At 37.2% G+C, this 27,899-nt stretch overlaps 1 protein-coding gene across 3 annotated transcripts in view; it reads left to right on the top strand.

Moving 5' to 3' along the window:
• LOC113894349 (UDP-glucuronosyltransferase 2A1) overlaps positions 1-27,899 on the top strand; it is a 53,158-nt gene that overhangs the window by 16,035 nt on the left and 9,224 nt on the right. The window contains exons 1-2 of one of the 3 annotated variants that reach the window (XM_027544657.1): positions 11,516-12,293; positions 27,400-27,548. In XM_027544657.1, coding sequence (XP_027400458.1) covers positions 11,570-12,293; positions 27,400-27,548 — 873 coding nt within the window. In that variant the 5' untranslated portion in view covers positions 11,516-11,569. Of the gene's footprint in view, positions 1-11,515; positions 12,369-27,399; positions 27,549-27,899 lie in introns of those variants that run through there. The other 2 variants (XM_027544659.1, XM_027544658.1) reach the window with 2 other exon arrangements.

Genomic DNA, 27,899 nt, shown 5'->3' with positions numbered 1-27,899 from the left:
TGCTTTTTTTCTCTAGATCTATTACTAGTAGCAGGGATAGTAATTAACAGCGATTAAGTGATGTTACCAATGGTACTTTCTTACAAAGGTAATATGCAAGATACTATTCTTTTACTCTAAAAAGATTGAGGGCATGAGGAGAAGGGGGCAACAGAGGATGAGGTGGTTGGATGGCATCATTGACCCAATGGACATGAGTGTGAGCAAGCAAGGAGATAGTGAAGGATAGGGAGGCCAGGCATGCTGCAGTCCATGGGGTCGCAAACAGTCAGACATGACTGAACAACTGAACAATAGCAGCAATGCTATGTCAATTACGAAGGATTATATTGATGTTGAATATTATTTATAACAAACTACACAGAACTGTGCAATGACAATGCCCTGATTATACTATTATGGGACTATGTAAATAGCACATAGTCAATAAATATTTGTAGAAAATTAATGCCTCTGCGATATACAAAATCTCCCTTCTCAAATGGTATTGTGACAGATTATATAACATGTGTAAAGCCTTTGTGATACAAATTGTTCCCAACTTCTCATTTTCACAGGACAATAATCTAGCTGCAGAAGTATTTAAGAAATTGAATATTTTATTTCCTTAAATCCTTTATGCTCCTCATGTTACTCAATGTAGTTGGACAACAATAACTGCCTTGAATATTTTCAAGAAGAACTGGTAAAATCCAGTTGTCCTCTGTTTGCAATTACATTCATCGAGTATTAGAGACACCTGTGAACTGTAACCCAATCCTGAAACAGATCAGTTTATATATTTGATATTATTTTCTTTGAACACAAGAGGTTTCATAACATCATGTGCTGCCAAGTGTCCATTTCAATGGCTGTTCTTCAGTTCTGTGAGAAAGGCTAGAAAAATAAAATGTAAAAAACAAACAAGCAATAACAAAACCCTTCAAATATCTATTTTGAAAGAGAGAGAAATAAGTAAATAGGCTTCCCAGGTGGCTCAGATGGTAAAGAATCCGCCTGCAATGCATGAGACCTGGGTCTGATCCCTGGGTCAGGAAGATCCCCCCAGAGAAAGGAATTGGCTACCCACTCCAATATTCTTGCCTGCAGAATCCCATGGACAGAGGAGCCTGGTGGGCTATAGTCCTCGGTGTTGCAGAGTCAGACACTACTGAGCGACTACTGCTCACTGAGCAAGGAAATATCTAATTGCATTGGTTAAAAACTCTGCTTTATTTGTCAGTGAGGATATCTTTTATGAATGAAGTAAACTAAAATGATCATCAATTCAATTTTAAATATGCTTCTAACTCCAAATGGGACAGGCCTATCTGGGAATATAGGCCGATCATTTTTCATATTCAAGAGTGAATCTATTAATAAATCTTGTCCTGGCCAATTGTTCTGCAAGATATCTTCAAACTACACTGAGCCTGATTTCTCTTCCAACCTCAGAGAGATTTGCTGTACATGCAACCCATAGGTAGTTCCCGAGTGGGCAGGACTAGGTACTCAGTTCAGTTCAGTTGCTCAGTCGTGTCCGACTCTGGGACCACATGAATCGCAGCACATCGGGCCTCCCTGTCCATCACCAACACCCGGAGTTCACTCAAACTCATGTTCATCGAGTCGGTGATGCCATCCAGCCATCTCATCCTCTGTCGTCCCCTTCTCCTCCTGCCCCCAATCCCTCCCAGCATGAGTCTTTTCCAATGAGTCAACTCTTCTCATGACGTGGCCACAGAATTGGAGTTTCAGCTTTAGCATTATTCCTTCCAAAGAACACCCAGGACTGATATCCTTCAGAATGGACTGGTTGGATCTCCTTGCAGTCCAAGGGACTCTCAAGAGTCTTCTCCAACACCACAGTTCAAAAGCATCAATTCTTCTGCCCTCAGCTTTCTTCACAGTCCAACTCTCACATCCATACATGACTACTGGAAGAACCATAGCCTTAACTAGACGGACCTTTGTTGACAAAGTAATGTCTCTGCTTTTCAACATGCTATCTAGGTTGGTCATAACTTTCCTTCCAAGGAGTAAGTGTCTTTTAATTTCATGGCTGCAGTCACCGTCTGCAGTGATTTTGGAGTCCCCCAAAATAAAGTCTGACATTGTTTCCAGTGTTTCCCCATCTATTTCCCATGTAGTGATGGGACCAGATGCCATGATCTTAGTTTCTGAATGTTGAGCTTTAAGTCAACTTTTTCACTCTCTTTTTTCACTTTCATCAAGAGGCTTTTTAGTTCCTCTTCACTTTCTGCCATAAGGGTGGTGTCATCTGCATATCTGAGGCTATTGATATTTCTCCCGGCAATCTTGATTCCAGCTTGTGCTTCTTCCAGCCCAGTGTTTCTCACGATGTACTCTTCATATAAGTTAAATAAGCAGGGTGACAATATACAGCCTTGACATACTCCTTTTCCTATTTGGAACCAGTCTGTTGTTCCATGTCCAGTTCTAACCCTTGCATACGAGCCATTGCTATAGCCACAGGAAGGCCGAGGACTTGAATGTTGTAATGAAAATAGTTAAATTGATAAGGAAACTGAATGGTTTCATTTTGCCTGTCTTTTGGTTTCCTGGTCTGTCTCTATTTTTCCCAGCATTCTGCAGACAGAATAGAGGAAAGACCAGTACTGATCTATGTACCATTCAGCCAGTATAGCCTGTGTTGACAAAAAGAAAAAAAAATGCCCAATGTGAGAGTTGCAAGTTAAGTTTCATTGGGGGCAATATGAGGACTGCAGCCTAGGAGACAGCCCCTCAGGTAGCTCTGAACAACTTTTCCAAAGTGGTAAGGGAGGAAGGTCCGGAGAAGGTGATGGCACCCCACTCCGGTACTCTTGCCTGGAAAATCCCATGGATGGAGGAGCCTGGTGGGCTACAGTCCATGGGGTCGCTAAGAGTTGGACATGACTGAGAGACTTCACTTTCACTTTTCACTTTCATGCATTGGAGAAGGAAATGGCAACCCACTCCAGTGTTCTTGCCTGGAGAATCCCAGGGACGGGGGAGCCTGGTGGCTGCCGTCTATGGGGTCGCACAGAGTCAGACATGACTGAAGCGACTTAGCAGCAGCAGCAGCAAGGGAGGAAGTATACATGTGATTTTGGTAAAGGGGGAGGAAGTGCAATCAAGCACATATTTTCTGTGAAAGTTTCTGCTGGTCTCATGAAGATTCTGCTAGTCATGAGAAGCAATTGTTACCACAAAGAAGGATTTTAGTACTTTTCTAGATATAAGGAGATACAAGAATTGGGCTCATAAAATCAACTCCTGTGCAAATCTAACTATCTGAGGACATGTCCTGCCAGTTTCCTGGAGCACAGAGCACCTCATTTCTATTCTCCACCTTGAACTCCTTCAGTAGGTGTTGGAGATCAGCAGCTTCAGCAGGATATTAATCCTTGTAGAGGTAGATGGCAAGCGTCCATGACAAGTGCCAATTTGTGGCTGACACCTGCTTTTACCTGTAAGGACCATGGAGGTTCCATGTTGGTCCCTCTTTCCCTGCTGCTAAATTTTAGATGTATTCCTTATAGCTAACCCTATCTTTATCCAGACCATTAAAAAAAAAAATAAACATAAAATAAATGAGCCTCATAACATTTCCCCTCCAGCACACTTACCTGAAACTGTACTAAATTACTCAGTACATTTTTTGCACTTGATTTCTGGCTGCCTTTTGAGGCCCGGTGTTTTTGTTGTTGTTGTTGTTTGTTTGTTTGTTTTTCTGTATCCTACTCCCATTCTAATCACCATTGCCAACATCTGCTCTTTTCCCTGGAAAATGTGGATCTCTGTTAATCTGCCCTCACATAGGCTTTTAATTCCTTCTCACATATGGCTTTCCTATGGTTAGTGCTGTGAGCTTTTTAAGATTCTGCGTAACCTTTCTTGCAAGTCAAACATAAGTCATAAATTGTACAGCTCATTCCAGTTTCGCAGTATAAACCCATGCAGCCAGAACCCAAACCAAGAAGCAAAACATTATTACACTCGTAATTCCCTAAACTTCCTCATTCCTGACTACACCCTACACCCATCTGAAGATAACAACTTTCTTGACTTCTAACACCACAGGTTAACTCTGACCAATTTTAAACTATATAAATGAACCGCACATTATAGCGCTTTTGTATTTTGCTCCTTTTATTTAACATCATGCTTTTTATATTTGTCCAAGTTGTCACCTGTAGATATGGGGTGTTTGTTCTCATAGCTATACAGAATCTTTGAATTAACGTAAATTTTACTTATCCATTCTACTGCCAGTGGTCATGTTGGCTGTCTTGGTTTTGGCTATGTTTGATAAACACTGCTACGAACATTCTTGTACATGTCTTTTGGTGAATACAAGTATGTTGTACTACAAGGTGTATATATAAGAAAGGAATTGCCAAGGCATAGGGTATGAATCTATTTAGCTTTAGAAAATACTGCTAATTTTCAAGTTCTTATACCAATTGTAATCTCATCAGCCATTTACTAGTATTCCAATTGTTCTCCATCTTCACTTAACTGGGCATTTCTTTTCGTTCTTTTACTTTAATTGTAACCATATGAAGTGCAGTGCTGTCTCATTATTATCTTTTATTAATAGATAATTTTCTTGTATCTGTTTAAAGTACATAAAGCACACAGTGATTTGCATATCAATTGTATATACCTTTGTGACCAACACATCAATCAATCTCTAAGATCCCTTTCTAACATAGCTGCTCTCCAGTCCTTTTCAGATACTTATCAGACTAAATAACTCCTACCACTTAGCTCATTCTTCTTATTCATTTCCACCTGTGGCCCTGTTTCTCCTTCTCCATTTTCAGTCATCCCCATGTAGTGGTTGGAAAGGCTTGTGTCAGTTGACATTAGCACTCACAGTAAATGAGTAAGGGGTCTATGAAACAAAATAATGTTTGATTTCTGGCTCCACGATAAGGACCAAACACTCACAGCAGAGGAACTTGTGATCCCTACTTTCCCAAAATTGCATCACCCCTGTAGAGACCAAAGACCAAGCCTGTATGTGACTCAGGAGATGACAGACCCAGCAGAAGCACCCACTCTCCTGGAGCCTCAGGCAGCAATACCAGTGACACAGTGGTAGCAGGGCACCGAGGACTCCAAAGCAGTGACATGCCAGCACCAGCAAACACCTCTGACAGAGCTAGTGGAGGGTGGAAAGTGCCTACTCTCAAACAGAACTAGAGAGAGCGTGTGCAAGAAAAAAACAAAAACTTGTGCTATCTCGCCACCTACTGGAAAACAATAGAAGGGCAGCTAATTTCTAACCCATTGAATCTTTCCTGCTCCTGTTTAGTTGTTCAGTTGTTTACTGGTGTCAGACTCTTTGCAACCTCATGGACTACAGCTCCCCAGGCTCCTCTGTCTTTGGGATTCTCCAGGCAAAATACTGGAGTGGGTTGCCTTGCCCTTCTCCAGGGGATCTTCCCAACCCAGGGATCAAACCCAGGTCTCCCACCCTGCAAGAGAATTCTTTGCCAGCTGAGCCACCAGGGAAGCCCAAAGAAGACTGGCGTGGGTAGCCTATCCCTTCTCCAAAGGATCTTCCCCAACCAGAGATCAAATGGGGGTCTCCTGCATTGCTGGTGGATTCTTTACCAGCCGAGAAAAGAAAGAAAACATTACCTAAAGAAGAAAGGCATTCACTACTTCACATGTGCCAGCAGAGGAACAACTCAAGCTTCATGAAGATCTACAGTAACATTGCACCACAAAAAGAATATAAAAATTCTCCAAAAACCAAACAAAATTACAGAATATCATTATCTGACAGAGAATTCAAAATAACTATCATGAAGAAACCCAAAAAGTGACAAGAAAACTCAGGCAATTCATTGAGTTCAGGAACAAGATAAATGAATTAATTAACAGAAAGAATAATTTACCAGGGATATTTAAACTCTAAAAAGAGTCAAGCAGAAAATCTAGAGCTGAAGAACTCAACTGGAGGTACAATGCTCCCTGATTCCAAGCTGTATTACAAACCTATAATAATTAAGACAGCATGGAATTGGCTGGAAAACAGACACATAAATCAATGAAACAGAATTGAGAGGCCAGAAATAAACCCACAAATATGTGGAGAATTATTTTATCACAAAGTAACAGGAACATACAATGGAGAAAGGATACTCCATTCAATAAATGGATACCAAAAAATTTTATAATTTAGAATTTTATTTTATTAAAAAATGAAAAATATTTTACACAGAAATTTATACTGCAATCATGAATTACAAGGTTTTATTGAATTATCCATAATGTTTTAGCATTTTTCTTATTGCTAATTCTAAAATTGTCAATATTATATATATGTGTGTTTCTAAGTTGACATTGATGTTGCTGATATTGTTGTTTAAAGCCTGAACTATATCTATCTATATACAGCTAAAACACAAGTAACAATGAACACATCTAATATACTCATCTTTTTTTGATATAAATTTATTTATTTTAATTGGATGCTAATTACTTTACAATATTGTATTGGTTTTGCCATACATCAACATGAATCCACCACAGGTGTACACGTGTTCCCCATCCTGAACCCCCCTCCCACTTCCCTCCCCATACCATCCCCTGGGTCATCCCAGTGCACCAGCCCGGAGCATCCTGTATCATGCATCGAACCTGGACTGGTGATTTGTTTCACATATGATATTATACATGTTTCAATGCCATTCTCCCAAATCATCCCACCCTCACCCTCTCCCACAGAGTCCTATACTCATCTTGATTTTTAAGTGCCATTCTCTAATAAAATGAACCAGCATTCTTTGAAGAAATGGTCAGTTCTAAGGTTGGGACAGTGAAAATAGTAGATGATCCTGAAACATTTTGTGGTTTAAAAAGGAACAAGTAATTGAAAATAATGGGGCCATATCAAAAGGATGTAGAAACCAATGTATGAAAAAGTTTCCAATATCTGTGACAATTTGAACAATAAAATAAATAATGATTATAATTAAATGTATAAAAATACATTTTTGAGTTATAGCAATATAAGTATAAATAAGTGATTGAATAGTAGGAAATTATTTAAATTCTAATTAATAAATATAGAAGGAATCATTGATGTTTTAATTGACTGGGTTTTTAAGATCAATATTTTATATAATCATGATAAAATTATCAAAACTAGAAATTCTTATGAAAAATTATCAATTATCCTGCTGATATCCTTTTTTCTTTTCAGTATACAATCCAAGTTTCCTCCTTGCATGTACTTGTCCAGTCTCCCTACTCCTCAGTTTGTGACAGTTCCCACAGGCTGTCTTTGTTTTTCTAAAGAGCATTGGCTAGTTAATTTTTAGAATACCCCTCAACGTTTTTCCTGGTATTTTCTTGGGATTAGGGAGAGATAATGTATTCGGGGTAAGAATACTATAGAAGTAACCGTGTGTCCTTCACAGTGAGATGCATCAGAGGTACATCATATAGACAGTTTATTACTAGTGACCATATTTTGAGCACTTAGTTCCGAGTGCGTCTGCCAGGATTCTCCCTATTTTCCCCTTTGTGATTAACAAGCATCTTGAAGGGAGATACTGTGAGACTGCAAATCATACTAATCATATGTTGGCACATATTTTTATAATCCTTTACAATAAAATTCCAATGAATAATTCAGAAGGAGTAATGGAAATAGAAAATAACTCTTAGAAAAATATAGTAATAATCCTGAAGGATATACAGAAATCTCTACTTAATTTATAATTGCTTATGTTTAAAATGACTGAAAATTTAAAGTAGTTGAAAGATTTGGATAAAAGAACAGAAATTTAGGGCTTAGTTGTGCAGTCTGGCTGCATGAAAAACGCACAAGCTCTAAAGAGTGAAGAAAGACTTGAAAGAGGAAGTCCTAAGTAGACAAAACCAATAACTAGATTCAAAGGCCTTAGTGTATTCTTCATGCATCTTTAACACTCTATCATTGTTTCCATTTTTTATTCAAAACTTAATTCTACATAACATCTTTTGATTTCTTTTTTGGGTCACTGTTTATTTGTACAGCTGTGCTTAATCTACCCTTCAATCTATTCATTAAGTTAAATCTGATTTATTGAATTCTTTTATATATATATATATTTTATTTTATTTTTAACTTTACAATATTGTATTGGTTTTGCCATATATCAACATGAATCCGCCACAGGTATACACGTGTTCCCCATCCTGAACCCTCTTTCCTCCTCCCTCCCCGTACCATCCAATTCCAGAAATTCACTTTGTTTCTTTTGCAAATTTTCACAATTATTCTTTTTAGTCTCTTGTTTCTTACCAATATTTTCAGACTTCACTTTCATACCCTTAATTTTATTGTAAAAAATAATTTTATTTTTCATTTCATACAATAATATTTTAAATCGCCGAATTCATATTTCTGGCTTCTGCTGCTTTTGCTGGTTCTCAGTCCTGAAGCCTTGTTTTAACAGGGAGGTGCTTATTTACCTTCAAATTTTATCAGTGGGAGTGTTTGCAGTTAGGTTCAAAGTTTCTTCAAAGAGGCTTATCTAGTTTGAACTGGAAATCCATATGAAGATTGACTGTTAAGAATTCTAAGAGATCTTTTTCATCTACACACCACCAAGTCAAAACTAGCAATTATCATTGCCGTAAACTTCTGTGTAAGTGAATTTGTTTGTAAAAGGGAGGCTATATCTTGAGAATCTAGCATTGCATGAACATACGCAGGGTGTAGGATCTTGGCAAGGCTTCAGACTTTCCTTCTCTCCACTCTTGGCACCTATGGTATGTTCTACAAAGAAACAAGACTGAACATCAGAATTCCTACCTTGACTTTGTTTAGGGATTCTGTCTGCTGACTTTTTTCTTTCTTGAAAATCAGAAATGAATTTTAATGGGGAAATTTTATATTTTATCCAGAATTGTAAATGTTTCAGTTGGATATAAGTGAATATATGCCTATACTTTTAAATTTATGAAAATGAATCATTCTTCAAAATCTGAGCTCTATCTTAGTTTTCTCATATAATAAAATAACTTAGAGATATTTCTCTATTCAGGCAAGAATACTGGAGTGGGTTGCCATGCCTTCCTCCAGGGGATCTTCCCATCCCAGGGATCAAACCCAGGGATCAAGTCCAGGTCTCCTGGGTTGCATGCAGATTTTTTACCAGCTGAGCTACCAGGGAAGCCCAATAACATGTATAATGAGGTCAATTTCTAACCTGTACTATATATCTCTGCTCTCTCTTTGACTTCATTTAAACTTTTTTACAACATATGAACTTCATCACAGTGATTAGATACATTTATCAATCTTTGTTTAATCACTTAGGGGTTATTTATCCTGCATAAAATGACTTTTATCCTCTAAGATTATAACATTATTTGTTTTCTCTTAGTGAATTTATGCTTCTGTCGTAGCTTTCTATTTTCTGATTCTCTTTTGGATTATGCTTTTCACCAGTCATTAGCAGAGTTTATTGGAGAAGGCAATGGCACCCAACTTCAGTACTCTTGCCTGGAAAATCCCATGGATGGAGGAGCCTGGTAGGCTGCAGTCCATGGGATCGCTAAGAGTCAAACATGACTGAGCGACTTCACTTTCATTTTTCACTTTCATGCATTGGAGACGGAAATGGCAACCCACTCCAGTGTTCTTGCCTGGAGAATCCCAGGGACAGCAGGACCTGGTGGGCTGCTGTCTCTGGGGTCTCACAGAGTCGGACACGACTGAAGCGACTTAGCAGCAGTAGCGGCAGCAGCAGACTTTATGCAAAGCCTAATTATGCAACACAACACAACTCTCAATCCTTGATCCTAGATTATTCTTTGCATCTTTAAGCAAACCTACTCTGTTGTTTTATTTTTTTTCCAAACATAAAAGCTCTCAAGGGACTTGAAATTTCAATGTCTCTTTCAAATTATTGAATATTATTTTGTAACTGAACATTTGGTATAACTATGTCACAATTATTAGAATACAGATACATTAACGTTCTCTTTCACTTATAAGAAATACTTTTCAACCTACTAAGTAGACTCTTAAAGACTTAACTAACTTATAATTTCATCATTATCTTCCTCCACCAAGCAACCTCCTTCACGAGCTTTACCCTTCCTCATTTCATCTATACCTTCTATGATCCATCTCCCTTATATTTGTAGAAGTATAATGGAGACGTATTATCGGGCTAATTTATTTTCTGCAATAATCTATGAGATCATTTTGAATTAGAAATGTATCTTACTTGTTTCTTTATACCCTGTGCATGGTATAGAATCCAGTATAAAATAAGTGCTAAAAGTTGCTTGTTGAAGGCATGAAATATCAAACATTTTGAAGAGAAATTGGAATTGGACTGAAATACAGATCGATGATGGGACACAAAATCTGTGCTCCTAAATATTTCCCCTCCCTTGAGATTCACATACATGTTCAGTCGTTAATGACACATGGCAAGTCAAAAAATTTTTCTGTAACTACTACTCCTTTAGTGTTTTGTGATTTTACTAGAGTTCTTATCACTCTGATTGCTCAGAGTATAAACCAAGCACTTCCTTATTAATGACTGAGCACCTCTCACTTCTCATCAGTCATGACTCTCCTTCTAGACCCTCTATTCACAAACCAATATTATATTCTCCCTGATAACTCTGATCAAATCCTGCTGTCTTAAAATTTAATTTTAACTACTTACATATGCTTTTTTTCTTTGCAACTCAAATAATATTCAGATGCCAGTTTAGGTTTATTAAAGGACATATATGATCATTTTCTGTACCTGATCTGAAAATTTGAGTACACATCTTTTTATGAAGATTAAAACTGAACCCAGTGTATAGCATTTAAGGCTCTCCAAAGTGTCCTACTTTAACTAATATTTCTCTTTTCTGCAGTTTTGTGTTAGCCTCTGCTCCATATATACTGAACTAACAACTGTATACTTAAATGACCATGACTTACATATCATTCATCTTTTTATCCTTTTCTTCTATTCAACTTTAAAACCCTTCTCCTGTATTCTTTGCTTCTGAGTTCAGCTGAAATGTATCCTCTGTGTTGAAGCTTTGTCTGATTTTCTTCACATTAGAGTGACAGCATATTCTGAGAGCCTAAAATGCTGTATCTTTGTACAACATTAGTGTATTCATATTCCTCCTATATTAGGCGATGTGTGTGTTTTATCTACATGCTAGCATGTGACCAACATTATGACAAGACATACATTTTCGTGTTTCCCCAAATTATTAATCATCATGTTCCATGAGATGCACTATATTATTTGCTAGATATATTTAATGGGTTCTATCATATTTTAAAAATGTCAATAAAACATTATTTTTTTCTATTTTAATCTATTTTTAAAACTCCTAGAAGGTTGCAATCATTTCCTCAAAAATATATAAATATTTCCTGTCTTCTCCTGAACAAATATCATGCCCAGTTAACAACTGGCAAAGTTCTCTGCATGTTAAGTTACCTAACTCCAGAAATTAATTTTTAACTTGACTGATGTCTAAATTGCTACTTCAATTTTGTGCCCAACAAGCATTCAGCATTTGCAGAGCAGTGTGTGAGGGAGCTGCTATCATGATGTCCAAGAAATGGGTTTCAGCAATTCTATTGCTGCAGCTCTGCTATAGTGGCTGTGGATTCTGTGAGAAGGTCCTGGTGTGGCCCTGTGACATGAGCCACTGGCTCAATCTAAAGGTTATTCTGGAGAAACTCATGGAAAGAGGCCATGAAGTGACTGTGTTGGTGTCTTCACAAAATTTTCTCATTGAGAACAACAAGCCTTCCACACTGAACTTCGAGATGTTCTCAGTGCCACAGGACAAAGAGACTGCTGAAGATAGTCTAAACGAATTTTTGAATCTATCTGTTAACGTCATGCCAACATTGTCACCCTGGCAATCAGCAAAGAAACTTCAAGATTTTTTCCTTCAAATAAGCACAGATTTAAAGCTTGTCTGTGAGAGTGTTGTCTACAACCAGACAATCATGAAGAAACTCCAGGACACCAACTATAATGTTATGGTTATAGACCCTGTGATGCCCTGTGGTGAGCTGATTGCCGAGACTCTGGGAATCCCTTTTGTGTACACACTAAGACTCTCCTTGGGTAGCACAATGGAGAGATACTGTGGGCAAATTCCATCTCCACCTTCCTACGTGCCTGTTGTCATGGCAGCATTACCAGACAAAATGACCTTTCTGCAAAGGGTAAAAAATTTAATGTTTACCATTTTCTTTGACTTCTGGCTCCAACAATATGACTCTCAGCTTTGGGACCAGTTTTACAGTGAAGTATTAGGTAAGAGACTCTGCTTTTCATTCTAAAGTAATTATCAGAAGATGCTGAGGAGGTTTCAGAAAAGTCTAGAAAGAGGTAAGGAATATATTTTTAAAACTTACACTTTCACAAAAACTCCACAATTGATATCAAAGAACTGTGGTTTAATAACTAATTGGGGAAGGGAGGCAAGAAATTTCTTGCCATGGTTCCTCTTTCTTTACAGTCCTCTATTTATTAGGATACTTCAATACTTAAAAGATTGTTACCAAAACAAAATGAAATATAAAACATGCTAATATATGTCAATCCGATGGAATGTGTATTTTTGTCAGATGCAGGATATCACAAATAAGTCTAATACACTGAGTTTTCATAGAGAAGATGTTTGATTTCTTACTGGTTAAGTGAGTGTAATGTTTGTTAAAAGAGGAAGATAGTCTTCTTGCCTGATTTTAGTAATAGTCTGGAACCTGAGCCATATTAATGGTGGTATTAAATTTGGTATATAACGTATTTTGTCTGAATTTTGCTCTACAAATTTTGAAAATCATGGAATATTAGATTTAAAATTTAAACCATCCTCCTTTTGGACCAGAGTACCATGTATTCCTATCTCTCATAAATTTGGGATGAAACTCCAAAAAGTCCTATGAGAACTGCTTCATCATAATGGGTCATACTGAGACGTTTCCTAGTATGCTTTATACTTTTGGAGGAGTATAATATATAAAACTGAAAAATTAAGCAGAGACTTGAAAGAGTTTATAACTCAAGATGTTAAGAACAGTATATTTTTCACTTTACTGGTTATGTACATTCTATTTTTAATCACCTGCCTTTTCTAATAAAAAATGGTTTTGCTTTGCAATTTTCAAATGTCTAGCTCTTATCTGATTGCATCACTGAAGCTGGCTTTCACTCCAAATACTGTTTTGTTTTGTTTTTAATTGAAGTATAGTTGATTTTAAATGCAATAATTTCTGTTGTATAACATAGTGATTGAGTTATACATATACATATACAGTTCAGTTCAGTTGCTCAGTTGTGTCTGACTCTGTGACCCCATGGACTGCAGTACGCCAGGTTTCCCTGTCCATAACCAACTCCCAGAGCCTGCTCAAACCTATGTCCATCTAGCTGGCAATGGCATCCCAGCATCTCATTTTCTGTCGTCCCCTTCTCCTCCTACTTTCAATCTTTCCCATATTCAGGGTCTTTTCCAATAGGTCAGTTCTTCACATCAGGTGGCCAAAGTATTGAAGCTTCAGCCTCAGCATCAGTCCTGGTTTGATTTCCTTGCTGTTCATGAGACTCTCAAGAGTCCTCTCCAACACCAAATTTCTCCAAATTTCAAGGCTTCAGTCACCATCTGCAGTGACTTTGGAACCCAAGAAAATAAAGTCTGTCACTGTTTCCATGGTTTCCCCATCTATTTGCCATGAAGTGATGGAACCAGATGTCATGATTTTCGTTTTTTGAATGTTTTTCACTATCCTCTTTCACTTTCATCAAGAAGCTCTTTAATTCCTCTTCACTTTCTGCCATAAGGGTGGTATCATCTGCATATCTGAGGTTATTGATATTTATCCTGGCAGTCTTGATTCCAGCTTGTGCTTCATCCAGCCAGGCATTTCACATGATGTACTCTGCATAGAAATTAAAAAAACAGGGTGACAATATACAGACTGACGTACTCCTTTCCCAACTTGGATCCAGTCCATTGTTCCATGTCCGGTTCTAACTGTTGCTTCTTGACAGTGATAATCTCTAGTTGCTTCCATGTTGCTGCAAATGAAATTACTTCGTTTTCTTCTATGACTGAGTAGCATTCTGTTGTATATATGTGTTATATCTTCTTGATCTATTCATCTGTTGATGGGCATTTAGGCTGTTTCCATGTTTTGACCAATGTGAATATTGCTGCTGAGAACACAGGGGTGCATGTATCTTTTTGAATTATAGTTTTTTTCCATATGTCCATGGATAGGATTGTTGAATCCTATGGTAATTTTAATTTTACATTTTAGAGGAAATTTCCTACTGTTTTTCATAGTGACTGTATCAACTTACATTCCCACCAACAGGGTAGGAGTGTACTCATTTCCCCACACTCTCCCCAGCATTTATTATAACTCCAAATACAATTTGAGAGTCATGAAGAAACATGAACTAACAAAGATCATATTGGGTATTAGAAATATTAACTAATTTAACTTCCTTAATGCAGTAGTTTGCTAGGGTTGTTATAACTAAATTTAAAAGATTGGGTGACATTAAAAACATTAATTTATTTTCTCTCAGTTTGGCAAGCTGGAAGTCCAAGACCAAAGCTTTGTCAGGGCTGGTTTTCCTTAAGGCCTGTCTGAACGGCTTGTGGATGCCCACTTTCTTGCTTTGTCCTCTCATGGTTTTCCTCTGTATATGCACATCCTGCGTGCGTGCTAAGTCTCTTCAGTCGTGTCCTACTTTTTGCAACCTTATGGACTGTAGCTCATCAGGCTCCTTTGCCCATGAGATTCTCCAGGCAAGAATACTGAAGTGGGTTGCCGTGTCCTCCTCCAGGGGACCTTTCTGATCAGATTGAACTTGCGTCTCATGTCTCCTGCACTGGCAGGCAGGTTCTTTTCCGCTAGTGCCATTTGAGAAACCCATATGTATATCCTAGTGTCTCTTGTTCTTCTTATAAGGTCATCTGTCATATTGGATTAGGACCCACTCTTATGATGTCATTTATATTAATTACCTCTAAAAGATCTACCTTCAAATACTGTTAGACTTCAGTGTTTTAATAAAAGAGGAACACAGTTCAGTCCATAACACTGATTTTTATAGACACATTGTTTCATGGAACTAAGATTAAAAAAAAAAAAAAAAACACTTAAAAAATCCTTAGCTTTACACATGACTGAATTTACACTGTGTTGATTTAACAATAAATAACATAGCAACCAATAAACATTCCTGGGTGCTTCCCTGGTTGCTCAGTAGTAAAGAATCCACCAGCAATGCATGGAGACATGAGAGACTTGGGTTTGATCCCTGGGTCAGGAAGATCCTCTGGAGGAGGGCATGGCAACCTGCTCCCGCGTTCTTACCTGGGAAATCCCAAGGACAGAGGACCCTGGTGGGCTACAGTCCATAGAATTACAGAGTTGGATAGGACTGAAGTGATAGCAGGCACACACAAGTGCTTTCTTTGTGTAGGCAAAGTATTAGGCTCTATGGATTTGAGATAAATAAGACCAGTGCCTTGGCCTCAATTCTCTCAGAAACAAATGCAAAGCACAGAACTAGAAATATATTCTGATAACTAGAGATGCTGTCCTAGTTCCAACTGATAACTTTCTGAGAAATTTGTTGTATTATGCATAAATATAGGAAAGGTAAAGGATTCTGAATGGATACATGTTATACAAAATATGTAGTCCTTAGGATCAGTGGCCAATTTTTAACTTTACCACCTAACAGGTTTCTCGTTTACTGTAAGTACTGTCATCGATTTTCATTGCTGTACTCTTTCATCTTCTTTATTGAGCGATTCTGAAGACATTATGAGTATAATTTCATTCTTGATGTAGTGAAAAAAATAGCTAGTACAAATTGCTAAAAATTTGAATGGAACAAAAGTATATACATAATGAATGATATTTGGCTTTATGTTTTTCCTACATAAGCACTCTTGTCTTTTGTCTTTACATTAAGATATTGTCTAAGTATTAAACATAAATTTATGTGTGTGGGTGTGTATGTGTGTGTATGTATGTATGTGTGTGTGTGTGTATATATATATATTTATATATATATATATAAATATATATACCAGCTATATAAAAGTGTATATATATATACCACCAGCTTCCTTGGTGGCTCAGATGGTCAAGAATCTGCCTGCAATGCAGGAGACCTGGGTTTGATCCCTTGTTTGGGAAGATCCCTTGCAGAAGGAAATGGCTACCCACTTCAGTATTCTCGTCCAGAGAATTCCATTGACAGAGGAGCCTGGAGAGCTACAGTCCATGGGGTCGCAAAGAGTCGGATACAACTGAGCGACTAACACTTGCCTTGTGTATATATCAGATCAGATCAGATCAGATCAGTCGCTCAGTCATGTCCGACTCTTTGCAACCCCATGAATCGCAGCACGCTATATATATATATATTTTTTTTTTTTTTTAATCAGTCGGAACAGTGATATTCATCTTTACCTATTTTCACTTAGTATAGATTTGACATCTTTCCTCACAACATATTAAAACCTACATTATTTTATTCATACAAATGTATGTAACAAATCATTTAATTTGTCTAGTGTGAAAGCTATGCTTAGATTGTTCCAGCTCTGTTGTTACTAAAAACAAAAAAAAAGTATTTCCTTATAGTTTGTACCTACATCTCTGCTACAATGACCTCTAAAATTTTTGAATGATTTAGCTCTTATCCTCAGATCTTTTCTTAGGTAGCCAGCAATTATTCCATTTTCTTTGGACTCTTTATCCTATTGATCTCTAACTGGTCTGGCACTTTAGGAAATCTAAATCCTTAACTTTCTGTGATGTGCATTACAAACATCTTTTCAAATCTCTCAGTTGACTTAGAAATTTATCAATATAGATCAATTGATATAAAAATTTTATATATTTTAAAATATTATACATGTAATTTCATATTTTAGAAATATACCAATAAAAAGTGAAGAGATGTAAGTATACAGTTGATAGAAATAATAAAATAAACTTCTGTATGCCTTATAAAGTAAGTTAAGAAATAGATTGTTGAAAGGTTGTTGTTGAATCACGCGAATACACTGGGATTCTTGGCCCGCGGAGGAGAAGAATTCAATCCGGGGCCAGAGACGAGGCTTGATTGCTCAGAGCTTTTGTGTAATAAAGTTTTATTAAAGTATAAAGGAGATAGAGGAAGCTTCTGACATAGGCATCAGAAGGGAGCAGAGAGAGTACCCCCTTGCTAGTGTTAACAATGAAGTTATATACTCTCCAATGAATCCAAAGAATGTCTGGAGGTTGTAAAGACCTCACCAGACCTACTCCCATAATTTACATTTTAAGATAACAGAAGGTTTAATCCAGAGACTGTCCTTAGGCAAGATATATTATTGTTATATAATCCTAAGGAATGTGGAGAAAGAATAAAAGTTTGTCCTTTCTTCCTCCTTGAGAATTCCAGACCCCTCTCTCCTTGGGGACCCCTAGACTCCTTATCAACCTGCCTAGGAACTGACTCTCTCATCGTTACAGTTCTTAGAAATGCTCTTCTGTCATTAGAAACCACAAGCCTGACTTTGGTGAACATTTTCTTGGAAATTTCACATCTATCATTATATATGATTTCTTTAACACTCTGCAATTTAATTTTTTAATATTATACCTACAAGCAAAGAAGTGTTGTTTATGCAGAATAGTTTTAATGATAAAATCATGTGTTTTGTTTAAGTTCTGTATTCTGTTGTATACCTGATGTTTTGTATATTGACAACTAGCTACTTGGGCTTCCCGGTGGCGCTAGTGGTAAAGAACCTGTCTGCCAAGCAGGAGACATAGGAGACTTTCGATCCTTGGGTTGGAGAGATCCCCTGGAGGAGAGCATAGCAACTGACTCCAGTTTTCTTGCCTGGAGGATCCCATGGACAGAGGAGCCTGGTGGCTATAGTCCATAGGTTTGCAGAGTTAGACATAACTGAAGACACTTAGCAGGCACACAACTAACTATTTATATTTTATTATATAATACTGCTACTATGAACATTCTTGTGTATGCCCTCTGTTGTAGAAGAGCAAACATGCCAACAGGATATAAACCATATATCTATGTTTAAATCTTTATCTATATTTTCCTCTACTGGTTAATTTCAGACTTTTGTCAAAAAATTATACTTTAACCAAGGCTATACAAATTTTTACCCTAACCAACACATTGTTTTATTCCTCATTATACCACATCTTTAGGCAGCATATTATCGAATGAGTTTTATTAATCAACGAGGAATAAATGACATACCATAAAATTCACACATGTGCAACGATATTATGTTTACAAAGTCCAGCAACTGTCACCATGTTGTAATTTTATAATTCCCCCAAAGAAATGATTTTTCTGAGCTTTGTCAAAGTGATAGATCTGAAATACTATCTTAGGTTTCATTTAGATTTCCTTCATTATTACTGGCTTGAGTAACTTTTAATACGTTATGGGCTATTTTCGTTTCTGTCCCATGAATATCCTTCTCCTGTTGTTCGTCCATTTTTTTCTAAAGGGTTTCTTGTGTCTTCATTATTGTTTCAATAAATTATTTTTATATTCTAGGTAAGCCTTTGTTAGTTTCATGTACTGTAGAGACTTTGGTAGTTTATCATGTGCTTCTCATTCTCTTAAATATCGCATGAAGAACTTTGGGTTTTAAACCTAATGAAGTAAAATAATTAGCCATTTCCTTTTTTAAACACTTGAGGAAATCCTTTCTTACTCTAAAAGCATAAAGATTTCCTTTTATATTGTCCTCAAAGAAATCATGATTTTGCTTTTGAAGATTTTAATCTACTTAGTAATTTATTTTTCTGTATTTTGTATGTTGGGCTCAATTTCTCTTCTTTATACCTTTCTTCCTTTGCTCTTCCTTCTTCCTCATTCTCCCCTGTCTCCTTCCTTCTCTACCCCTCTTCTCTCTTTTTTCTTCCTACTATTGCCCAGGGATACAGAGTTGTACCATTATAAATTATTTAAAGCTTTTTCTTTTTCCTACTTATCTGCAATGCTTCCTGTATCATTAAGCATTTTCACTACTTAAGTGGTTTTTCTTTGATTCATTATTATCTTTGCTTTTTTCTATATTTGTTCTTGTTTCTAGCTTTATTAAGACATAACTGGACTTTTCTGGGGGTCCTGTGATTAAACTCTATGCTTCCACTGCAGGGGTATGGGTTCCTTCTCTGGTTGATGAATTCAGTTCCCACCTGATATATGGCATGCCCCCCCCCCAAAAAAAAAAAGAGAGAGAGGTAATTGACATAAAACATTGTGAAAGTTTAAAGTGCACAGCATGATAACTTGCTATACAGAGAAGTGTAGAAAAATTTTCACCATAATAATAACCTCACATATTTACTTATTTTTGTGGTAAGAACATTTAATATCTACTCTCTTAGGAAGTTTTGAGTATATGATATTGTATTGTTAACCATACTATTAGTCACCATGCTGAATATTAGATCCCAAGAACTTATTCACCTCATAACTGAAAGTTTGTACCCTTTGATCAACATCTCCCTAAATTCCCCCATCCCTAACTGTCCCTGACAACCACCAATGTCCTCTCCTCTTTAAGGAGGCGCCTTTTTTTTTTTAAGACTTCACATTTCAATGAAATCATACATTATTTGTTTTTCTCTGTCTGACATATTTCACTTAGCATAAGTTTCATTCATTTTGCCACAAATGGCAACGTTTCACTCTTTTTCATTGCTGAATAATATTCCATTGTATGTACATACCACATTCTCTATATCTACCTATCCAAAAGTAGACTTATGAACTGTAGCTAGAAGGGGCTGGAACTGAGTGTGGGGCACTTTCAGGATCTCTGAGAGCACAGACAGAAGTGTCTCCTGCTGGATCCCTGAGCAGCAGGTCTGCAAATGGACTGTAGCTGTGATGGGGTTGCAGCTAAGTAGGGAACCCTTCAGCATCTCTGGGGACACAGCTTTGAGTGTCTATTGCTTAGTCTGCATGTTACCGCAACTGCTATCAGATGGTGGCTAGAAGGGGCTGAAACCAAGTCTGGAATCTTTATAGAATCTCTAGGTTGCAGATTAGAGTGACTTCCTCTGTGACCCTGAACCCTCAGGACTGCTGGTAGACTGGTTGTGAGGAGACTGGAATTCAGTACAGGAACCTTTCAGGACCCTGAGGTGCAGACAAGAGTGCTTCCTGCCTGGTTGCTCTGCCAGCTGGGCTACTTGAGGACTGTGGCTAGGACAGGAACAGCTCAGTTACAGGGCCTTATCAGAATCCACAGTCAGACCAAGTTTGTCCAACTTGCCTCTGGGGATCCCACAGGGTTTGAGCCAGTTGTGGGCCACTTCAAGGTCTACAGCTGGGACAGAGGTCTGGATGTTTACTACTCAACATGGGGTGAGCATGGCTCCTCTTGATTTCCTTAGCATATGATGTTAGTAACAGAGACAAAGAGAAACATACTGTAGCTGAGTTCTCAGGGGTACAGAACTTTTTGCCATGTCTGCAGCCTGGAACCCACTCTCTGGGTCAGTCATCTGGTTGCAAGCCTCCCCTCTCAAAAGTCATTGTCTGTCTTGGACTGTACCCAGATTTCACAATCTCCTGTCTTAATCTCAGGGCTCCCACAAGACACATATGTCTGTGAATAAATGCCAAATCATTGCTGTGGGGGGCAGGTGGGGGTACATGATGGATATCTTATTTGGTCATCCCATTCAAAATATCTGGAAGGATAACACCCTCTCTCCTAGTATCTCTTCTGGAAAATCTTGATAATTCTTAGCCCTTTGCTGTTCTAAATAGATTTCTAAAATTAAATGTGAAATTCTAAAAAAATTGTAAAGTTTCATGAATCTTGGGATTTTGAGATTTAGTGAGAAATACAAGGAATTACAGTGAGTCAGTGGGTAAAGAATCCTTCTGAAATGCAGGAGATGCAGGAGACAGGGGTTCTATCTCTGAGTTGGGAAGATCCCCTGGAGGAGGGCATGACAACTCACTCCAGTATTTCACTCCAGTATTCTTGCCTGGAGAATCCCATGGACAAAAGGGCCTGGCTGGCTACAGTCCATAGATTCACTTCATAACTGAAGCGACTGAGCATACAAGCATGCACAAGGAATCTGTAGATAAATTGGAGAGAATGAACAACTTTATGAATTTTGATTTTCCTATCAATGAACATGAGACCTCTATTTATTTTCTATAAAGGGTTTCAGCAAGACTTTATAATTCTGATCTGCATATTTTATGAATTTCTTTTAAAATTATTCAAAAATTATAAGTTGAAATATACAATTTAGTTAAACTTAATTCATACGCAGAAATTGTAGTTGCCATTTCATCTTTTTTATATTATTGAAATAATCAAACTCTCACATTCATTCTAATAACAAAACTGTATATTCTCTTGGAATAAACAGAGTTTCAGGTTATCTAAAGAGACATTCAAGAGCAGAGACTCAGAATTGGAAATCACCACAGGAATTAGACCCAGGGTAGGAACATCTGAACTGTAATTAATGAGTTGCTGGAAATTTATTGTGGACAAACTTGAGAGCTTAAAAATCCAGTGGGTCCCCATCTTCGGGTTCAGTTCAGTTCAGTCACTCAGTCATGTCCAGCTCTTTGTGACCCTATGGATTGCAGCACGCCAGGCTTACCTATCACGAACTCCCAGAGTTTGCTCAAACTCATGTTCATTGAGTCCGTGAGGCCATGCAACCATCTCATCCTCTGTCATTCCTTTCTCCTCCTGCCTTCAATCTTTCACAGCATCAGGGTCTTTTCAAATGAATCAGTTCTTCGCATCAGGTGGCCAAAGTATTGGAGCTTCAGCTTCAGCATCAGTCCTTCCATATGAATATAAAGGACTGATTTTCTCTAGGATTGACTAGCTTGATGACCTTGCTGTCCAAGGGACTCTCAAGAATCTTCTCCAAACCTCAGTTCAAAAGCATCAATTCTTTGGCACTGAGCTTTCTTTATGGTCCAGCTCTCACATCCTTACATGACTACTGGAAAAGCCATAGCTTTGACTAGATGGACATTTGTTGGCAAAGTAATGTCTCTGCTTTTTAATATGCTGTCTAGGTTGGTCATAGCTTTTCTTCCAAGGAGCAAGCATCTTTTAATTTCATGGCTGGAGTCACCGTCTGCAGTGATTTTGGAACCCAGGAAAATAAACTCTGTCACTGTTTCCGTTGTTTCCCCAACTATTTGCTGGAAAAATAGTGATGGGACCAGATGCCATGATCTTTGTTTCTTGAATGTTGAGTTTTAAACCAGCTTTTTCATTCTCCTCTTTCACTTTCATCAAGAGGCTCTATAGTTCCTCTTCACTTTCTGCCATAAGGGTAGTGCAATCTGCGTATCTGAGGTTATTGATATTTCTCATGCAATCTTGATTCCAGCTTGTGCTTCATCCAGCCCTGCATCTAGCATGATATACTCTGTATAGAAGTTAAATAAGCAGGGTGATGATATACAGCCTTGATGTACTCCTTTCCTGATGTGGAACCAGTCTGTTGTTCCATGTCCAGCTCTAACTGTTGCTTCTTGACCTGCATTCAGATTTCTCAGGAGGTGGTGGTCAGGTATTCCCATCTCTTAAAGAATTTTCTACTTTGTTGTAGTCCACACAGTCAAAGACTTTAGCATAGTCAATAAAGCAGAAGTAGACTTTGTTTTGAATTTTCTTGCTTTTTCAATGATCCAACAGATGCTGGTAATTTTATCTCTGGTTCTTCTGACTTTTCTAAATCCAGCTTGAACATCTGGAAGTTCTAGGTTCATGTACTGTTGAAGCCTAAGTTGGAGAATTTGCTAGTGTGTGAGATGAGTGCAATTGTGCAGTAGTTTGAACATTCCTGGCATTGCCTTTCTTTGGGATTGGAATGAAAACTGACCTTTTCCAGTCCTGTGGCCACTGCTGAGTTTTCCATATTTGCTGGCCTACTGAGTGCAGCACTTTCACAGTATCATCTTTTAGGATTTGAAATAGCTCATTGAAATTCCATCATCTCTACTAGCTCTGTTCCTGTGGCCACTGCTGAGTTTCCATATTTGCTGGCCTATTGAGTGCAGCACTTTCACAGTATCATCTTTTAGGATTTGAAATAGCTCACTGAAATTCCATCACCTCTACTAGCTCTGTTCTTAGTGATGCTTCCTAAGGCCCACTTGTCTTCGCACTCCAGGATGTTTGGCTATAGGTGAGTGACCACACCATCATGGTTATCTGGATCACAGAAGAACTATACAAAAAAAGATCTTAATGACCTGATCATAGGGGAGTCCCCACAATATTGTGAGATTTCTTTCCAGGAGCTCAACCAATTTTTCATAATAAAAATCAAAGAAATAGCCCTTGTTTCCAGTTAGGGGAAGAGGAAAAGAATCATTTGGAAAGAAATCAGAGCCCTCTGTTCATCCTAACAAGGCTGTCCTCAGGGTAAACTAGTTAACTGGTGCACAATGTGCTAGGGATTATCAGAGCCTAACTGACCTGAGGCAAGAATACCTGACTCCAAGCCCCTCTAGACTACTGGATGGAAAAAGGATATACCCAACTTCAGACCATCCTGCCCCATATAAAGTGGGGGAAAAAACAGAGATAGTTTTGAAGAATACAGAGGCTTAGAATCAATAAAATACTGAGACTAATCTTTGGACCATAGAATGCTTCTCTCCCCAACTCACCACCACCTTTCAAATACCTGTTTACAGTAGTCTCTTACCCAGTATATCATATCTTGCTATCAAGTGAAAATTACAAGGAACATCAAAAGGCAAAAACACACTTTGAGTAGACAGAGCAATCATCAGAACCAGACATGGCAAGAATGCTGTAATTATCAAAACAAGGTTTGAAATCAATGTTGATTAATATGCTAAGGGATCTAATGGATAAAGTAGACAGTATGTAAGAATAGATGTTCTGTATAAGCAGAGAGATGCAAATCCTGAGAAAAACCAAAAAAGAAGAGATAAAAACATTGTAGCAGAAATGAATTCAAAGATAAAATTTTACTGACATACTTTATAGTCACTTCTAGAGGACAGAAGCTGAGGAATAATTTCTATCACATCCTATGAGAATAGTATGATCAAAATGTAAAAACTAGACAAGGACATTACAAGGGAAAAAAGCTTGTTATATTTGTATAAAAAAGTTTATATAAATATCTGTTGTTAACATAGATGCAGAACCCTCAAAAAATGTTAGAAATTTCTGCTCTGTGAAAGACAATGTCAAGAGAAAGAAATACAAGGCACTGAATAGGAGACAATGTTTGCAAAAAACATGTCTGATAAAGAACCAAAATGTTTTTTAAAAACACTTATAACACCCCAAGAAGAAATCGTGAAACCTGATTAAATAGTAGGACAAAGATAATAATGAACTGTATACAAAGATAGAAATTTGACAAATAAGTATATAAAAAATACTCCATGTAATTTTTTGGAAAGAGATGCAGATTATAATGATAATGAGATAACCACTGCACATCTATTAGAATGGCCAAAATGCAGATCACTGACAACTCCAAAAGCTCAAAAGTTGTGGAACAGGAGCTTTTATTATTGCTAATAGGATCTAAAATGGTGCAGTCACTTGGGAAACACTTGGTGCTTTCTTATAAAAGTAAACAAATTCTTGGTATCACACTTCTTGGTATTTACTCAAAGGAACTGAGAACTTATGTTTACACAAAATGTGATGTTTATAGATATTTATAGAAATTTCATTCATAACTGCCCAAACTTGGAAGAAACCAAGTAGTAAATGAATAAACTGTGGCAGATCTAAAGAAGGAATATTATTCAGCTCTAAAAAATGAGTTATCAAGTCCCAGAAAAACATCAAACCATGGGAGCACCTTTAGTGCATACTATTAAGGAAAAATCCCAGGCTGAAAAGTCTATATACTGAATGATTCAAACTCTGACATTCTGTAAAGGCAAAACTATGGAGACAACAAAAAGATCAATGGTTGCCAGGATGTGGGATGGAAGTGGGGATTAATATGCAGAGCACAGAATAATTTGGGAACAGTGAAAATACTCTGTATGATACCATAATGACTGATATATGTCTTTATTATTTGCCTAAGACAACCCAATTTATACTTGGTGTTAATTATTTTGTAAACCATGAACTTTGGGTGATTATAATCTTTCAGTGTGAGTTCATCAACTGTAACAAATGTACCATTCTATTGGAGATGTTGATAATGGGATAGTCTATGCAAGTGTGAAGACAAGCATATGTGGGAAATATCTCCACTTTTCCCTCAATTTTGCTATCATCTAAAATTGCTCTAAAAATAAAGTATTAATTCATAGATTGTGATACAGAAATCATACATGTTAGTTTTCTCACATGTCTTTAAAAAAATAAATAGTCTATGAAGCCTAATAAGGTTGTCTCTGGATTAATATCTACAGCTTGCATGAGTTACCACTGAGAGATTGGTACCTGTCTTCTGCTGAATACCTCAATCTGTCTCATCTACAATATGGCATTTTGTCATACATTTAGGCTCCCTCTAAGAATTCTTTGAAACTAAAATGTATCTCAGTAGACTCGTCATGAAGGTTAAAATAATAGATTCAAACAGCAACAATATTTCCATGGTAGTTCAAATTTAGTGGCCATTGATCAATTATTTGTAAATTTTCTATTGTGTTTATAACTCAATTTGTGTAACAAAATAATAACAGAAAAAAAAGATTGGTGGTAAATTTTAATTCCATATTTTTGTCTTATAGGTCTTCATCATAACATTTAGAATGTCTTAAGAAACTTACAACTTTTTCATACTTTAGCACATTTTGCTCTTGTGTTGATATGTATTCCATACTGTGCATAACCGCTTCAAATAGACAATTTTAGTATACTAAGTACTTTAGTATACTAAAATACTTTGAGTTATGTCTTTCAAAAATGTTTTGCACAATAATTTCTCCTAAGAACTTAGTAATCAAGACAGGATGTCACACACATGGAGCAACACATCTAAAAAACATAAGCATGTTTGTGGGGAAACTGTGATGCTTTGTTTTCATCCAGTCTTTGGCAATTTCAAGCGGAATGTCCTTGGAAATGGCTTTTTTATTATCAAGTTAAATCATTGCCTATATAACTTCAACTGAGCAAGTGAGCACGCACATGTGCATAAGACTTCTGACATATATCCAAGCACTACAAAGTAGCAACAATTCTTTAAAAGGCTATTCAACCTGGAGTACATAAAAGCACCATTTCTGAATAGAATCTTTAAGAAAGGAACACTCTAGTCTGAATTTTTCTTTACTTAGATGCAACACGTGTTTTTTGTGTATACAAATGATTGACTTAGTAATTTGCAAATACTAGTTCTTTACAAATCTCATAAAATGAATATTTAGAATCTGTCCTTTTCATAAAACATCATTTCAAGGTGACACTCAAATGTGTGATACTAGTAATGCATGCATGTATAATCTGCATTCCAAAGGGGGTTGTATTAGGTTTAAGTTACTCAGGGATTTCCTATGGAGAAAATAATAGCAAATCAATGAGATCTGACTCAGCAAGACAAAGTAAATTGATACTGGTGGGATTCTTCAACAATGTGCGTGAACTCAAAACTGTAACAAGCGGAAAGGTAGAAAGATAGTCCTGAGTGGAAATTAGAAAACCCCTGAGAGCTGATTTGGTGTTTATGGTGGTTTAGTTGCTAAGTAATGTCTGACTCTTGTGACCCCATAGACTGTAGCCTCCCAGACTTCTCTGTCCATGGGATTTCCCAAGCAAGAATACTGCAGTGGGTTGTCATTTCCTTCTTTAGGGGGGTCTTCCAGACCCAGGGATCAAACCCACAGCTCTAGTATTTGTCGGTGGATTCTTTACTGTTGAGTCATCAAAGAGGTCCTTTGTGTTAATAGGATGCAGCTAATCTGCCATCTGCCATTTAATTGGAGAGAAACCATGTGTATGAAATCCATCAGTACTTAGAGTTGTGGTTAAAATTTTTTATTGAATTTATTTCCTAAAAGAACTTATTTTTGTCAAAGAATTATATTTTTATTTGATTTTATTGAGTTTATTTTATTTTACATACTACTGTTCTTTTACTACCCAAACATTCTTTCTCGCTCCATCTCACTTCTCATACCTTCCTGTCTACCTTTCTATCTTCTTTCCTTTCTTCCTTCCTTCTCTTCCTCCATCTTTCATTAATATTTTAAATTTCACTTCCTTTTAACATCTAAATGTGATAAGTAATCAAGAGTTCCTTCATAGCACATCAGAAAATTAGTGGTGCAATTTTTTCCCAGCAAATATGTGTGCTAATAAGTTCAAGCCTACTTCTTTCATTTTCTCCAGGAAGACCCACTACACTATGTGAGACCATGGGGAAAGCGGAGATTTGGCTCATCAGGACATACTGGGATTTTGAATTTCCTCGTCCATACTTACCAAATTTTGAATTTGTAGGAGGATTGCATTGTAAACCAGCTAAACCATTACCTAAGGTAGGTCTATTACAGTGGAAAGCTCTTTCGTATTTTATATAATACCCTGATTTTCCTCTAAAGCTTGCAGTATCAATGACAGAGATATGCTTGCTGCTGAATTACCTCAGTTTTCTACTTCAAATCTATTTTCAAAATCATAGGAGAAGTCTCTTATGAATAATTTTACCTTTTTTTACTTGAATACTTAATCAGAAGGATGAAATCTTCCAAGTGGCATGTTAAAAATATCAGTGTGTCCATAGTACAGACATTGGGTTGAAAAACAGGAAGCTAGAACCTTGGCTATCACTAAGGAGACTGCTGCTGTCTTCCTAAGAAGCATGATGCAATTATAAATAGGGACATTTA

The sequence above is a fragment of the Bos indicus x Bos taurus genome, chromosome 6, assembly GCF_003369695.1.
Source record: "Bos indicus x Bos taurus breed Angus x Brahman F1 hybrid chromosome 6, Bos_hybrid_MaternalHap_v2.0, whole genome shotgun sequence".
NCBI classification, from domain to species: Eukaryota; Metazoa; Chordata; class Mammalia; order Artiodactyla; family Bovidae; genus Bos; species Bos indicus x Bos taurus.
The sequence above is the reverse complement of the archived record's forward strand: the minus strand, read 5'-3'. Positions and strand labels throughout refer to the sequence as shown.